At 42.9% G+C, this 15,998-nt stretch overlaps 1 protein-coding gene across 7 annotated transcripts in view; it reads right to left on the reverse strand.

Moving 5' to 3' along the window:
- The window catches only part of il16 (interleukin 16), an 87,144-nt gene that overhangs the window by 5,139 nt on the left and 66,007 nt on the right, over positions 1-15,998 (reverse strand). For 2 of the 7 annotated variants that reach the window (XM_061757940.1, XM_061757896.1), the window contains 5 exons: positions 15,609-15,763; positions 15,238-15,403; positions 13,454-13,555; positions 9,966-10,185; positions 8,116-8,244 (listed from right to left, as the gene is read on the reverse strand). In XM_061757940.1, coding sequence (XP_061613924.1) covers positions 8,116-8,244; positions 9,966-10,185; positions 13,454-13,555; positions 15,238-15,403; positions 15,609-15,763 — 772 coding nt within the window. Of the gene's footprint in view, positions 1-3,269; positions 3,684-4,372; positions 4,459-8,115; positions 8,245-9,961; positions 10,186-13,453; positions 13,556-15,237; positions 15,404-15,608; positions 15,764-15,998 lie in introns of those variants that run through there. The other 5 variants (XR_009785842.1, XR_009785845.1, XM_061757914.1 and 2 more) reach the window with 5 other exon arrangements.

Consider the following 15,998-nt stretch of genomic DNA (forward strand, 5'->3'; position numbering starts at 1 on the left):
GAATTTAAATTAAAAAAATTGCTGAGTTGATTAAAAATAACTTTCTCAACAATCTTGGCTATGAAAGGGAGATTTGAGATGAGTCTATAGCGTGTTAACATGGAAGCGTCCAGTGTTCTATTTTTTAGAAGAGGCTTAAATGGCAGCTACTTTAAGAGCTTTAAGAAACTCGCCTGACTGAAGTGAGCAATTGATTATTTGCTGCAAATCACCTAGCACAGACTTCGCAATAGCTTTGAAAAAGTCAGATGGAATTGAGTCAAGACAGCTCGTTGATGGTTTCAGCTGCTGAACCGTTTTCTTTACAGTTTTTTGGTCAACTGTATCAAATTCTGACATAGTAATAGAGTTTTTCCTGTGGGGCTTCAGATGTAGGATCATTTTATCATTTTGCTGATTTGTGCTGATATTTGACGTGATGGATTGTATTTTTTTTCACTAAAATAAGCAAATTCATTGCATTTATCTGCTGTTAGGAGTTCTGGAGCGATCTGTTGGGGGGGGGGGGGGGGTTTGTGAGCTTGTCAACCACAGCAAACAGAGTGCGAGTATTGTTGAAGTTCTTACTGATGATTTCAGAAAAGTGTTGCTGTCTAGCCCTGACTAACTCTTGGTTAAAATTACAAAGACTTTGTCTGTAGAGGTCATAGTCAATTTGGAGTTTAGTTTTTCTCCACTTACGTTCTGCTTTCATACACTTTGATTTAGAGCTCTTTACCATCATTGTGCTCGTCCACGGTGTTCTTGGTCACCTCAAGATTGTCCATCCATCCATTTTCTACCGCTTAGCCGAGGTCGGGTTGCGGGGCAGTAGCTTTAGCAGGGACGCCCAGACTTCCCTCTCCCTAGCCACTTCATCCGTCTCTTCCGGGGGGATCCCGAGGCGTTCCCAGGCCAGCCGAAGGATGTAGTCTCTCGAGCGTGTCCTGGGTCGTCCCCGGGGTCTCCTCCCAGTGGGACGTGCCCGGAACACCTCACCAGGGAGGCGTCCGGGAGGCATCCAAATCAGATGCCCCAGCCACCTCATCTGGCTCCTCTCGATGTGAAGGAACAGCGGCTCTACTCTGAGATCCTCCCGGATGACCGAGCTTCTCACCCTATCTCTAAGGGAGAGCCCGGACACCCCGCGGAGGAAACTCATTTCGGCCGCTTATGTCCGGGATCTTGTTCTTTTGGTCACGACCCACAGCTAATGACCATAGGTGAGGGTAGGAACGTAGATCGACCGGTAAATCAAGAGCTTCGTCTTTCGGCTTAGCTCCTTCTTTACCACAACGGATCGATACGACGTCGGCATCACTGCAGATGCTGCACCGATCCGCCTGTCGATCTCTCAGAATCAGAATCCTCTTTATTTGCCAAGTATGTCCAAAAAACACACAAGGAATTTGTCTCCGGTAGTTGGATTTTTATTTTTATTTTTTTTTTGGACAATTGTGCAAAAAGATGCAGAGTCCTGTAGCACTTAGAGCAGTTCGAATGACTAATATTACAATAGTCCGGTGCAATGACCATTGTGCAAAGCGCGCCGAGACTTCACGCGAGTAGTGCGTTAATCTGGGACAATGTTGATTGTGCAAATGTTGCAGATACTCCTCAATCAGTGTGCAAATGGAGCAGATGCTACTCTGGCATGAGTGGCCAGTATTGGTCAACAACAGATATGCAAATAGTGCAGTGTGGCGATACTACTACAGTGAGTGCACGAGTAATATATAATTGGCCCCACAGAAATGTGACAACGAACTCTCTCGTTCCATTCTTTCCTCACTCGTGAACAAGACCCCAAGATACTTGAACTCCTCAACTTGGGGCAGGATCTCAACCCGACCTGAAGAGGGCACGCCATCCTATTCCGACTGAGGACCATGGTCTCAGATTTGGAGGTGCTGATTCTCATCCCAGCCGCTTCACACTCGGCTGCGAACTGCTCCAGTGAGAGTTGGAGGTCATGGCTTGATGAACCCAACAGAACCACATTATCTGCAAAAAGCAGAGATGCAATACTGAGGCCACCGAACCGGACCCCCTCTATGCCTCGGCTGCGCCCAGAAATTCTGTCCATAAAAGTTATGACCAGAATCGGTGACAAAGGGCAGCCTTGGCGGAGTCCAACCCTCACCGGGAACGAGTCCGACTTACTGCCGGATATGCGGACCAAACTCTGACTCCAGTCGTACAGGGACCGAACAGCCCGTATCAGGGGGTCCGGTACCCCATACGCCCGAAGCACCCCCCACAGGACCCCCCGAGGGACACGGTCGAACACCTTCTCCAAGTCCACAAAACACATGTAAACTGGTTGGGCGAACTCCCATGCACCCTCGAGGACCCTGCCAAGGGTGTAGAGCTGGTCCACTGTTCCACGGCCAAGACGAAAACCACACTGCTCCTCCTGAATCTGAGATTCAACTTCTCGACGGACCCTCCTCTCCAGCACCCCTGAATAGACCTTACCAGGGAGGCTGAGGAGTGTGATCCCCCTGTAGTTGGAACAAACCCTCCGGTCCCCCTTCTTAAAAAGGGGGACCACCACCCCAGTCTGCCAATCCAGAGGCACTGTCCCCGATGTCCACGCGATGTTGCAGAGGCGTGTCAACCAGGACAGCCCTACAACATCCAGAGCCTTGAGGAACTCCGGGCGAATCTCATCCACCCCCGGGGCCTTGCCACCGAGGAGCTTTTTAACCACCTCAACCCCAGATATAGGAGATCCCGCCTCACAGAACCCAGACTCTGCTCCCTCATAGGAAGGCGTGTCGGTGGAATTTAGGAGGTCTTCGAAGTATTCTCCCCACCGGCTCACAACGTCCCGAGTCGAGGTCAGCAGCGCCCCATCCCCACTATACACAGTGTTGATGGTGCACTGCTTCCCCCTCCTGAGACGCTGGATGGTGGACCAGAATTTCCTCGAAGCCGTCTTTCTCCATGGCCTCACCGAACTCCTCCCATGCCCGAGTTTTTGCTTCAGCGACCACCAAAGCTGCATTCCGCTTGGCCAGCCGGTACCTCAAGAGTGTCTTAGTTTTAATAGGAGCGACAGCATTCATGACATTTGAGATTTTCCAGGTGAAATTATCCAAAAATTCCTATACTGTCTCAGCGTTCACACTTTGTTGCACAGGTATGGTCTCCATAAACTTAGTGGCGGTACTCTCATTTATGTACCTTTTCTTAATAGACATAGAGGTTGTCTGAACTTTTGGAAGAATCTGTAATTCAAAGAATACACAAAAAGGGTCAGAAATAGCCATATCCTTAATGTCAATTGATAGAATTTCAACATCCTTAGAGATTACCAGGCGGCACGGTGGTCGACTGGTTAGAGTGTCTGACTCACAGTTCTGAGGACCGGGGTTCAATCCCCGGCCCCGCCTGTGTGGAGTTTGCATGTTGCTTGCGTGGGTTTTCTCCAGGCAACTCCGGTTTCCTCCCACATCCCAAAGACATGCATGGTAGGTTAATTGACAACTCTAAATTGCCCGTAGGTCTGAATGTGAGTGTGAATGGTTTTTTGTTTGTATGTACCCTGCGGTTGGCTGGGTTGTACCCTGCCTCCTGCCCGATGGTCACTGGGATAGGCTCCAGCACGCCCGCGACCCTTGTGAGGATAAGTGGCTCAGAAAATGGATGGATGGATAGAGATGATCAGGTCTAAGATGTGACCTTGAGTGTGGGTTGGACTGTTGAGAGATGCTATTGTGAACATGAATGTTAAAAGTCTCCCATTATGACAAAATAGTTGTTGTCAGTACAAATAAATTGCAGCAGTTCTGAAAAATCCTCCATAAATTTTCTGTTGCATCGTGGAGGTCTATAAACGATTAAAACATTAACCTTTGGGTCACCTTTAACTAAAAAACAGAGATATTCAAAAGAGCTAAAATCATCCAGTATTATTTCTTTACACTGAAATAATGACTTAAAAATAACAGCAATACCACCGCCTTTTTTCCCTATTCGACACTTGTTCATAAAATTTAAATTTGCTGGTGTTACCTCATTTAAAATGGTATTAGAGTTACTTTCTGTTAACCACGTTTCATTTAGTAACAAAAAGTCCAGATCATAGCTTGTAATGATGTCAAACATTGATTTATTACCCAGGGACCTGATATTGAAAAGAGCTCGTCTCGCAGTGATAACTGGAGACAATGGTTTGATACATTCACATTTTATCCCCAGTAAGTTTGTAGTTAAAATGTTTTTGTGCCATATTTCTTTGACCAACTTTCTTTCCCTTGTAATTACAGGGATGAAAAATGCCTGATCTCCATAGGGGTCTGACTTATTCTGGAAAAGACCCTGCAGATATCAGTCAGATTCGCAGATAAGATTATTCATGGTGGAGGAGGGGCCCTTCACATCTTACTGGACGGTGGTTTCAGGCGAGGGGGGACGGGAAGAAGATCTTGGCGTGTTGTGGGCTGGACTCCAATATTGACAATAGTCTTCATCCTGTCCGTCACACCAAGCAGAGAATTTAGGTTAGTAGAGTATGAGTTTTGCATTGGGCTTTGCTCCAATGGGGCAGGGAGGGGTGTGGGAGATTGAAAGCTCATCTCATTTGTCATTCGCTCCTCCGATTGTTTGGATGACGCTGATGAATCCGTCTGCGCCTCGTGTCGCCTTATCTCCTGTTCCCCTGATTGTTTGGGAACAACTGCATCTTTTTGTCCTTCAGCGGTGTCAGCAAGGCCAGTGTTTTCTTTTCTGGCCGGTGAATGACGTACACAGTAAAAAAATTTGGCAGCCAATAAGTTAACCCCTTGTTGATTTAGACAGAAACCGTCTGCCTTGTAAAGATGCCTGCGGTCCCAAAAAACGCAGAAATTGTCAGTGAAACTCACGGATAGTGCAGTACACACTTCTTTGAGCCACTTATTTAATTGACTGAGCCAAGAGAAACGTGAATCTCCAAATCGTACAAGTGGGAGAGGTCCACTAATAAAAACCTCAGCATCCAAACATTGCACTTTTGTTCGGAGATCAATGAAATCTCGCTTCAGTACCTCTGATTGCTGCTTGACAACATCCAGGGCCCCTGTGTGTATAATGACATATTTCACAGTTGGGTGCTGATTAGTGATCTCCTGGATTTTTTTTTTTTAGAGACATCAGACACCATGTCATTGGTAAAACACTACTTTGGTGTTCTTCTCACTGCAAAAACGGTTCACATCCTTGACAGCTCCATCACCAACTATGACCGTTTGGGGTGCCATTTTGTTCTTGTATGATTTAGTTTCATACCTTTCAGTGGTGGTGGGGGATGAGCATTCTTGGCTAGGGTCTTGTAAAAGTGGATCAAATCTATTTTTAAGTCTGATGTCAATGTTTTGCATTGACTCGCGTTCTTTTTTCTTGTCGCGACCGTCCATGGCCGCTCACTCGGGGTTGAAGCAGCACGCAACACAGGCCAGCCGGCTTCCTCGGTAATTTGCTGGTGTTGTGTCCTCCCTTTTAGATGTTGTCCTAATTAGCAGGCCACGCTCAGGTAATGGTGAGAAGGTATCAGCAAATATTGGAATATGGCAACAACTGACTGTATCTACAAAAAATGGAAAGTCCCGCAGGTTTAAAAATATCTAGGAGTCTCTGCTTCTAATTTCTTAAGAAGAAAAACAAGCTGATCAGCAAGAAAAAATTTAAACAGAGGCAAAGCAAGCAGAGCAAGCAAAAAAGTGTCTGCACTGTTCGAGAGCGAGAGAAAAGCCAAGTACTCTCCTGCCTCTCTCTCTGAACATCTTGGTTTTAGTGGTCAAGTCTTCTTGAAGCTTCTCTTGTCCACCCAGAGCCTGTCTCAGCTCTTCTTGAAAAGCTGCACAACACTCTTCAATTCTCAGCCTCCACCACATGGTTCTTTACTCTGCCTTTGTCTTCTTAATCTTCCTCCCCACCACCACAGTCATCTTACACACCACCATCCTATGCTGTCTAGCCACACTCTCCCCTACCACTACCTTACAATCAGTAACCTCCTTCAGATGACATCGTCTATACAAGATGTAATCCACCTGCATGCTTTTATGTCCGCTCTTGAAGGTCACCCTATGTTCCTGCCTCTTCTTGAAAAAAGTGTTCACTACAGCCATTTGCATCCTTTTTGCAAAGTCTACCACCATCTGTCCCTCCAAGTTCCTTTCCTGGATGCCGTACTTACCCATCACTTCTTCATCACCCCTATTTCCTTCACAATCTGCACCAATCACGACTCTCTCTCTCTTCTTGGGATTCTCAGAAGTACATCATCTAGCTCCTTCCAGAATTTCTCTTTCACTTCTAGTTCACATCCTACCTGTGGGGAATGACCACTATTTACATTAAACATTACACCCTCAATTTCCAGTTTCAGCCTCATCGCTCGATCTGAGACTCTTTTCAGCTCCAAGACATTCTTAGCCAACTCTTCTTTTAAAATAACCCCGACTCCATTTCTCTTCCCATCTACACCATGGCAAAACAATTTGAACCCTGCCCCTAAGCTTCTAGCCTTACTGCCTTTCCACCTGGACACACACTATATCAACCTTTCTCCTAATCATCATGTCAACCAACTCCATAGCTTTTCCTGTCATAGTCCCAACATTCCAAGTCCCCACATTCAGTTCAAGGCTCTCGCTTTCCTCTTCTCTTTCTGCTTCAGAACCCGCTTTCCAACTTTCCTTCATCTTCGACCCACAGTAGCTGAGGCACCCGTGGCGAACATTGTTAACCCGGGCCACGACCGATCTGTTTGGCAAAGTTTTAGGCTGGATACTCTTCCTCATGCATTTATTTGGGCTTGGGACTGCCCTACAGTTGGCATTGGGTTGTGCCCCGCATAGGGCTGCATTTGTAGGTAGCTTTCAGTTAAAGTAAGAAAACCCCACAATGGTCTCTACAATAAAATAACCTGATACTAATGTGACTGGTAAAACCAAATGCATATTGACAAGCCACAAAGCTTCTGGGAGAATGTCCCTCAGACAGATGAGACAAAACTGAAGGTCATATTTACAGCTCAAACATGAAACTTTGAATGAAAAGAATGCTGAATACTCGGGGGCTAATGCTTTTCTGCCTCCAGCACGGGGTGCCTTAATTCTGTGCGGGAACACTCTGAAGCGAAATGTGTTGCCCATGTTGGAGAGGTTGTTTGTCAGGATAATACCACAAAACACAAAGCTAGATATAGCCCAAAACGGCTGAGAACAAAACATTAACCTATTCTGAAGACCCCTGATTTCCCGTAAATCTGATATAATATCCGTAAATCTTATATAATATATAAGCCAAAATCAACCGTACCATCATTTTTGTCCACGCAAATTTAGTTTGTTCTTTTTAAATAATTCTGTTATACAAAAAAACCCCAATAATAATGCCTGATTTCTATTAGTTTTCAGTAATTTTATCAATACTTTAAGGTTCCAGTTATTTCAGTGAGCATTGTTTTTCTTTCGTTAACCAAAGGAAGGAAACTAGAGGTTGCAACAGTTAATCGATTAATCGACAACTAATCAATTATCAAATTAATCAACAGCTATTTTGATAATCGATTAATCATTAAGAGACCTTGCTTAACTTAAAATTGTCCAAATCGTCAAACTCTCAACAGTAAATATTCTCAAATTTCTGTAGTCCTCCATGAAAGCAGACTAATTAGCGTTTGTGTTTAATAAAAAAAAAGACATTTTTAAACATCTGCTTTTGGAAAACGATTATCAACATTTTTGCCTATTTTCTGACACGTTACGGACCAAACCAGTAACTGAATCCTAATCAATTTATGTTTCTGCATTTTGTGCACTGTCAATTTGAAATAATGTCCTGTTTTTGAATAAAAGGATGGAAATTTAAGAATGTTTTTTAATCGGCATCATCGATTCATGAAAAAAAATAATCGACTGATTAATCGATCATTAAAATAATCGTTAGTTGCAGCCCTAGTACAAACACTTTTGTCCAGGGATACGCTACACTTACAGTATGTGCCTATGTAACCCCCTGTAAATATTCCCACATTTGCACTTTTGATTGGATGTTAACTGTATTTGACTACTTGACTGTGTTCTTGATGCATACCATGTACAATAACATGACTGACTCTCATGTGTGTAACTCATTATTTACCTTTAAAGATCCTGTTGATGAATAAAGGTCTGTCTCCATGTATTGAACCCTTTCCTCCCTCCAGAGTGAAGCCAAATCCACCTGCAGCTTTCTTCAACTCCACACTTATCAAAGTACCTGGCTCCTCCACTGCAAACACACAAACTACTAGATTACAAGGGATCCTCGATTTAAGGTGGCACCAACATATGTTTCGAGGTTACAAAGCGCGCACAATGAACTCGAAGGCCTGCGCAGTTGCTGCTGTGCTGACAGTCTTTTTCATACTGTATCAGTAATCACGCACATGCACAGACATTTTAGGGGACAGGTGCTCAAGCCTAAAAAAGGGCACCCATTGCCAAAATTATTCAATTATTCATTCATAATTAAGAAAAAAACAGTAGTATATAGACAATCAAAACTGCCGAAAAGATTGTCAGTATCCCCCTACCCACCCTTGAGGACTTGCATGCTGCCAGAACTAAGACAAGAGCATGCAAAATCCTCTTGGACCCTCCACATCCTGGTCACCACCTCTTCCAGCTGCTTCCCTCAGGTAGGCGCTATCAAACAAACTAGAACTAGCAGACACTCCAACAGTTTTTTCCCTCTTGCCATTAACTTCTTAAACCGTTAATTTACAATTCCATTGCAACATGCTGCCAATTTTTTGGTCTTGAGTTTGTTGTCACATTTCTGTTGGGCCAATTATATATTACTCGTGCACTCACTGTAGTAGTCTCGCCACGGTCCACTATTTGCAAATCTGTTGTTGACCAATACTGGCCACTCATGTGCCTGAGTAGCATCTGCAACATTTTCACAATCGACATTGTCCCAGATTATCGCACTACTTGTCCATTTAGACTGCCTCAATTTCTTGAAGTCTCTGCGCCATTTGCACATTGGTCATTGTACGATTGTTCTATTTGTCAGTTCAACCTGCTCTAATTGCTGGAGGACTCTGCGTCTTTTTTCACAATTGTCAAGAAAAAAAAAAAAAACAAATTCTCGTAACCTTTTATTGCTCAGTGACTGCGTTTTATGTCTTTATGTCTCAGAAGTATTTGCTGTCAATTGACTGACTGTCTGTTGTCGTACTAGAGCGGCTCCAACTACCGGAGACACATTTTTGAAATCCTTGGAAAATAAAGATGATTCTGATTCTGATATGAATGAACTTTCGGTGGAAGTGATGATAGAGAGGGATTTTATTTATTTTTTTAATATTGATGACTAAAGAAAAAAATTGGGCTGCAGCAAAAAGGCCACTTTTAAAGCAGGTGCTTGAGCACCACTTGGAGTTGTTAATTGTTCCTGTTCTTCCTTGGTGTCTTGTGGCTCTTTAGAAATATTCCCACATTCAAAGAAATGCAATTCTGGATAATCATTTTTATGACAAAACCATGGCCATCGGGGAGTTGAAGACTTGGGTGCCCACTACAACCCCCTGGCTCCGCCTGCTCATTTTTAATTCCCCTTTAAAAAATAAATTTCTCAGTTGAGTTGGACAGGTTATACATAGGTCACATTACTGGTGGAAGAAGTTCTGGCTTTATTGACACAGAAACTTAACATTTGAAAAAGTGTGTTTGTGTAGACTTTTTATATCCACTGTATGTCACCGCCGTAGGAACGGACCGCTGTTGTTATTCAAGGACCCCTTCTATAATATATATTGATCAGTATATTTAGATCTAGGACTTAGGATCGGAAGATACCCAACTGGATTTCATTACTAAAGATGATCCTTGTGTGTGACACTATTTCATAATGGTGTGGCTGTATATTGTGACAGTGAACAGAACCTATCCCTGAACGAGACTTTTTTGAAATTGGAAATGGAGATTGTAGATGAACTCACGCACTTCCAAAGTTGGACTCCTCACTCCTGCCTTCTCTCCGTTCCTCTGATCTCTTGCAGACAACCACCACAGCAAGTTCTAGAGCGCGGGCCTGACGCAGTACCGCACTGGCATCCGCATGCGTGACGCCACGGAGTGCTTGGCCGTTTATAGACAGCACCTCGTCTCCTTTCTGGATAGTGCCCTCTTGTGTGGCAAGGCCGCTGGGAAACACTTTGTGGACCTGCACAAATAAGTCCGTTTTTTTAATCACTTGCATTACACTCGCTGATTGCGACATCACAGATCGGAGCCAAGTAGAGGTGTCACAATAAATCAACAACTAATCGATTATCAAATTAATCGACAACTCTTTTGATAATCGATGAATCGGTTTGAGCTATTGTTTAATAGAAAATTTTCCAAATCGTCTGATTTCAGCCTCCCAACAGTAAATATTCTCTGATTTCTGTAGTCCTTCATGAAAGCAAAGTGATCATCTTTGTGTTTAATAAAAATAATACATTTTCAAAATTGTTCTCTATTTTCTGGCAGGTTATGGACCAAACCAGTAACTGAATCTTAATCACCCATCCATCCATTTTCCATACCGCTTAGCATCACTAACGTCGCGGGCATGCTGGAGCCTATCCCTGCTGACTCTGGGCGAGAGTACACCCTGAACTGGTCGCCAGCCAATCGCAGGTCACATATAAACAACAACCATTCGCATTCACAGTCACACCTATGGGCAATTTACAATCTTCAATTAACCTAACACGCACGTTTTTGGGATGTGGGAGGAAACCGGAGTACCCGGAGAAACCCCACGTAGGCACGGGGAGAACATGCAAACTCCACACAGGCGGGGCAGGTATTTGAACCCGGGTCCTCAGAACTGTGAGGCAGATGTGCCTAACCAGTCGTCCACCGTTCCGCCAATCATAATCACTGTATGGACAAAAATAATATATCGATTGCAAAAACAATTATTTCCAGCCATAATATAAATAACCTGTAATTGGTATGCAGTTGAACATGAAGCAGCCTCAGAAGTGTCGATCAAACTAGTTACCAATCACATTAATCATCACCCGAGAAGTACATTAGCTCTCTGAAACTGAGAGAGTTTGCTGAACACAACATCACTCCCTTTCGTGTGATATTGCTTATTTGATTTGTTTCATCAATAAACCAAAAAAACAACAATATTTGGTTAATAAACCGTAATTGTTTTTTTTTTTTTTTTTTTTTTTTTTTACAATAAACTTGAATGCAAACTAAATATATATACAATAATTCAATGGAAAAATCGATGATTAATCAACACTAAAAAATGTCGGTAGTGACAGGCTGAGAGCCTCGGTTTAATGCTTTAAAGCAAAATATCAAACGTACGGCCCGCGGGCCAGAACCGGCCCGTCAGGGAGTCCTTTCCAGCCCGCAGGCCTTATTCTGCTCGTCAACCAAGTTTTAGTTAATTTATACATAGAGACTCTTATTCTGAAAGTCATGCTTTTATTTTGACACATGCATTGTAGAACCGAAGTGCTGTGAGTCGTGTGACGTGACATGAACGAAGTTGAGAGAGAAAAGATCGGCGCGGCAGGGCCTCCAATTCATATGGCGTAAGAGAATGAGACTGTCTGAAGATATGCCTGCATAGTTTCCCCACTTTAATGTTTAAGGTCATCAAACAAATGTAAATATCAGACAAATATAACTCAAGTGAACATAAAATGCTGTTTTTAAATGGTGATTTCATTTATTAAGGGAAAAAAAAAACTATTCAGTTATCTGGCCTGTGTGAAAACGTAATGGCCTCCTAAGCCTAATAACTGGTTGGGCCATCCTCAGCAGTAACATCTGAAATCAAGCGTTTTCTATACCTGGCAATGAATCTTTCACATCTCTGTGGAGATATTTTGGCCCACTCTTCCTTGCAGAATTGTTTTATTTCAGCAAAAATGGAGGGCTTTGACTAAGCGACTCCAAAACCTTATTTTTATTATTTTTTTAAGCCATTCAGAAGTTGACTTGCTGGTGTGTTTTGAATCGTTATCCTGCTGCAGAACCCAACTGCGCTTCAGCTTGAAGTCGCAAGCTGATGGCTGAACATTCTGCTTCAGGATTTTCTGTTAAAGAGCAGAATTCTTGGTTCCATCAATCACAGCAATTTGTCCAGGTCCTGAAGCAACAAAGCACCCCAAGACCATGTTTGACAGTTGGTACGATGTTCGTTTTCTGAAAGGCTGTGCTACATTTACGCCAGCTGTAACGAGACACACACCATCCAAAAAGCTTAACTTTCATCTCGTCGGTCCATATAATATTCTCCCAATCTCGGGAATCATTCAGATGTTTCTTCGCCCCCCCCCCCCCAGAACAAAGTTGTTTTTGGTCAGCAGTGGTTTTGACCTTGGAACTCTGCCATGGATGCCATTTTTCCTCTTCCTTATTGTTGTGTCATGAACACTGACCCTAACTGAGGCAGAAGTTGTCCTGAGTTCCTTTGTGGCATACAGGAGTGAAGTGTCATTGGTGTGGGGTAATCTTTACAGGCCGGCCAGTCCTGGGAAGGTTCACCACTGTTCCGTGTTTTCTCCATGCGAGGATAATGGCTCTCCCTAAGGTTCGCTGGAATCCTAAAGCTTTAGCCATTGTAACCCATTCCAGACTGATAAATGTAAATTACTTGATTTCTCAGCTGTTCTGGAATTTCTTTGGATTGTATCATTTTGTTGCAGATTTTTAAGCTCTTTTGTTCGACTTGATTTTGTCGGGACAGATTCTTTCTTCGTTTAAGTGACTTCTTGATTGAACAGGTTTGGAAGTAATCAGGCTTGGGTGTGATCAGTGAAAATTAACCAAAATTTGTGACTAGCCACAATTAATTTATGATTTAACAAGGGGGGTAATTACTTTTCCACACAGGGCTTGGTAACTTTTAAAAAAAAAATTCAATTAATAAATGAAATCACCATTTAAAAACTACATTTTAAGTTGAGTTGGGTTGTAATTTGTCTGATTTTTACATTTGTTTGATGATCTTAAATAAAGTGGCGAAACTATGCTAAAATGTAAGAATTTGAGAAGGGGGCCAATACTTTTTCATGGCACTGTATATATGTTAATCTATAGTATGTATCATGTCATATATTGTTTGTTAAGTAATTGAATGTGCAAATGTGCAGTTAAAAATGAAGTTTGTGAAGTTAATTGAGACATGGGTTTATTAAAGCCCGGATAAAAAAAGGTTGGGTTACGTCAGACACATAAATCATGAGACAAATTCCTTGTATGTTTTTTGGACATACTTGGCAAAATAAAGATGATTCTGATTCAGATGAATATGATGAATAAATTTGCTTTGCTTTGCTTCCACAAAAGTCGTGCCTGAGCTCGCGTAAAGACAACTAAAATGTTATACTCAAACAAGTTAAAATTAAAAGTCACACCGTTTTTTTTTTATAGCTGATGCAGTGTGTGAAAATAAAGTGTCGCTGACTTACTGTAAGAGCTTTGTTCTCCCGGTCACAGCCTCCAGCAATGCTGAAGCCCAATCCAGCTCCCGCCTCCTTATGCAGAATCACAACATGGATGTCTTGTAGTTGCTGAAGAGAAAATTCATTTTACATCAGTCAGTATTATAATTTGACGTCCGATGTTGATATTTGTTCAATCACAGCATTGAACAAACATGACGGACAGACCTCTTGAACAGACATGGAACAAAATACTGAGTAAATCAAAGTCTGAAACCTCTGATCAGACATTATAATATTGACATTGTTACACTATGAGCACCACATATCTTTCATCCATAAACCTCAAGCTGCCCCACGGGCTATATGAGTTATGACTAATGTTAAATGAACAGTAAATAGAATTAAAAAAAACTTTTTTTCTGTGTGCCCTGTGATTGGTTGGCGACCAGGTGCACCCTGCTTCTTGCCTAAAGACTGACAGACTTATGTCCCCATTAATGAGTGATGAACCTTTTTTTTTTTTTTTTTTTTTTTAAAAAAAAGGAAACTGTGTAATTGTATTGACAATATTAGAGTCCTACACAGGATCATGGAAATGCATCAGTTTCAATAAGACATCATACTTGCCAAATGAACTGTCAGTAGCTCTTGTAAATATAATCATCTGGCTCTGTCAACATTACAATATCTTGTTTTGAAGTTAGTGACAATTGTGACCTATTGGCAATTTGATTTCTTTCTTTCGTTTTTTTTTTTTTTTTTAAACCTGTCCTGTTCAGCTGCATGGCCTTGCAGAATGGTGGATGTGTATGCCTTTGTGCCGGAACAGTTTTTCTGTGCAACGGGGGACTTTGAAATACTCACTCTGCTCATTTTTTATTTATTTATTTTTTTAATTAATCTGTTGTTTATTGAAAATGCGGAAAAGGGTCTTAGGGGACAGAGAGGGGGACAGAGAGGACAAGGGGACTAGGGGTGTGAACCACAGCAGAACAATAGTGAGACAGTCTAGCTATTTAAACACAGGTATCATTACAACAGTTATTTGTAGATTCGGGGGTGGGGGACACCTGGTGAGGACATGCAATAACTAACCAAGAGATCCAGATAAGAGAGGACAGAAAAGGGTAGGCCAGGATGTGGCAAAAATGAGTGCTGCGGTGGGATTCTTTTTTCGTGTCTAAACACCTGTAAGAACCTGTGAGTTAATATGTTAGTATAACCTATGTTGTTATAAGTGATCACATCACAAGTTATTAAAGTCTATAGGGATTCTATCAAACTTATTAGTGAATGAACACCATATCACATGCATGTTAGTCAGTGAGTCAGCGAGCCCGTCCAACAGGGGACCCAACCAGGGGGACGCCACCGACCACCCCGACCCAGGGAGGTCCCAAGCTCGACCAAAGCACACCGACCAGTCCCAAGGGGAGGGGCAAGGGCACCGGACCCACATACACCCTACTACATCCAACCCCCAGCCGAAACACTAAGCAATGAATACCAAGTCAACCGGGCCACTCCCACACACACCGCCCCCCAGCCCACAGGTCCGACACCGATACTGGCCACAGAGAACCTCGAGTCAAACGCCCACCCCAGTCCACGCCGCGGGCTGCCAAGAAAATGGACGCCCACACCCCGGACACTTCCCATCCAAACCACGCAAACTTCCCCGACCCAGCCCCCCAAAAGAACCAGAACCGAGGACCGCGCTGAGTCGGAACCGGAACTGGGGGGGCCAAAGGGGCGGGGGGGTGGTTATGTACGGTACTGTTTATCAATGCATAGTGCCAATGTTTTACCTTCAGCGAATCTTCGTCCAGAGCTCTGACTTCTTTGATCATCATCTGTACTTCCGCTGATGGGATGGCTGAGATGACTGACTGTGCACAAGTGGAGGGAACTACTTCTTCTTGGGGGGGTCCTCCCTCCCCCAACTTAATGGTACAAGCTCTGAGAGTGGCCAAACTGTTTAGGAAAAGAAACAACTATGTGTGGTCATATCGTCACACAGTGTAGCGTAATAGTTTCACACTATTCTCTGTACAACAGCGATGATAAAATAGGAAGTGGCTTATTTTAACTTTCATTTTAAACCCACTTCCTGTTGAACAGAAACTAAATACAGTTCTCTGTCTTGAGAGTTCCTGTTTCCAAAATGTGTATGTCATACCTAATAGAAAATCCTGTATCAGTGACATCTGAAATGGGATCACACTCATGAGGGTTTATTACAGCTACAGCAGTGAACTCTGAAAGGTTTGGGGAGTCACAGACCAGACCGTGGTCAGTCGGCATGGGAAGGGTCCGCATCAATGCTTGCGATACCTGGAACCATGTTAACACATTTATATGGAATACTTGAATCAACATTTTTTTCAATACCAAGAATTATCATGCTATGCTACACTTGACATTGACTTGTGATAATTTAATAGGTATTACATCATAGAGGGCAAGGCATGTAAAAATATGTGATAAATGTTGTTAACCATATTAACTATCAATTGCTTGGCATCACATATGTAAGCACAGACATTATTATTATTATTAATATTCAGGT

This window comes from Phyllopteryx taeniolatus, chromosome 2 (genome assembly GCF_024500385.1).
Source record: "Phyllopteryx taeniolatus isolate TA_2022b chromosome 2, UOR_Ptae_1.2, whole genome shotgun sequence".
Taxonomy (NCBI): domain Eukaryota; kingdom Metazoa; phylum Chordata; class Actinopteri; order Syngnathiformes; family Syngnathidae; genus Phyllopteryx; species Phyllopteryx taeniolatus.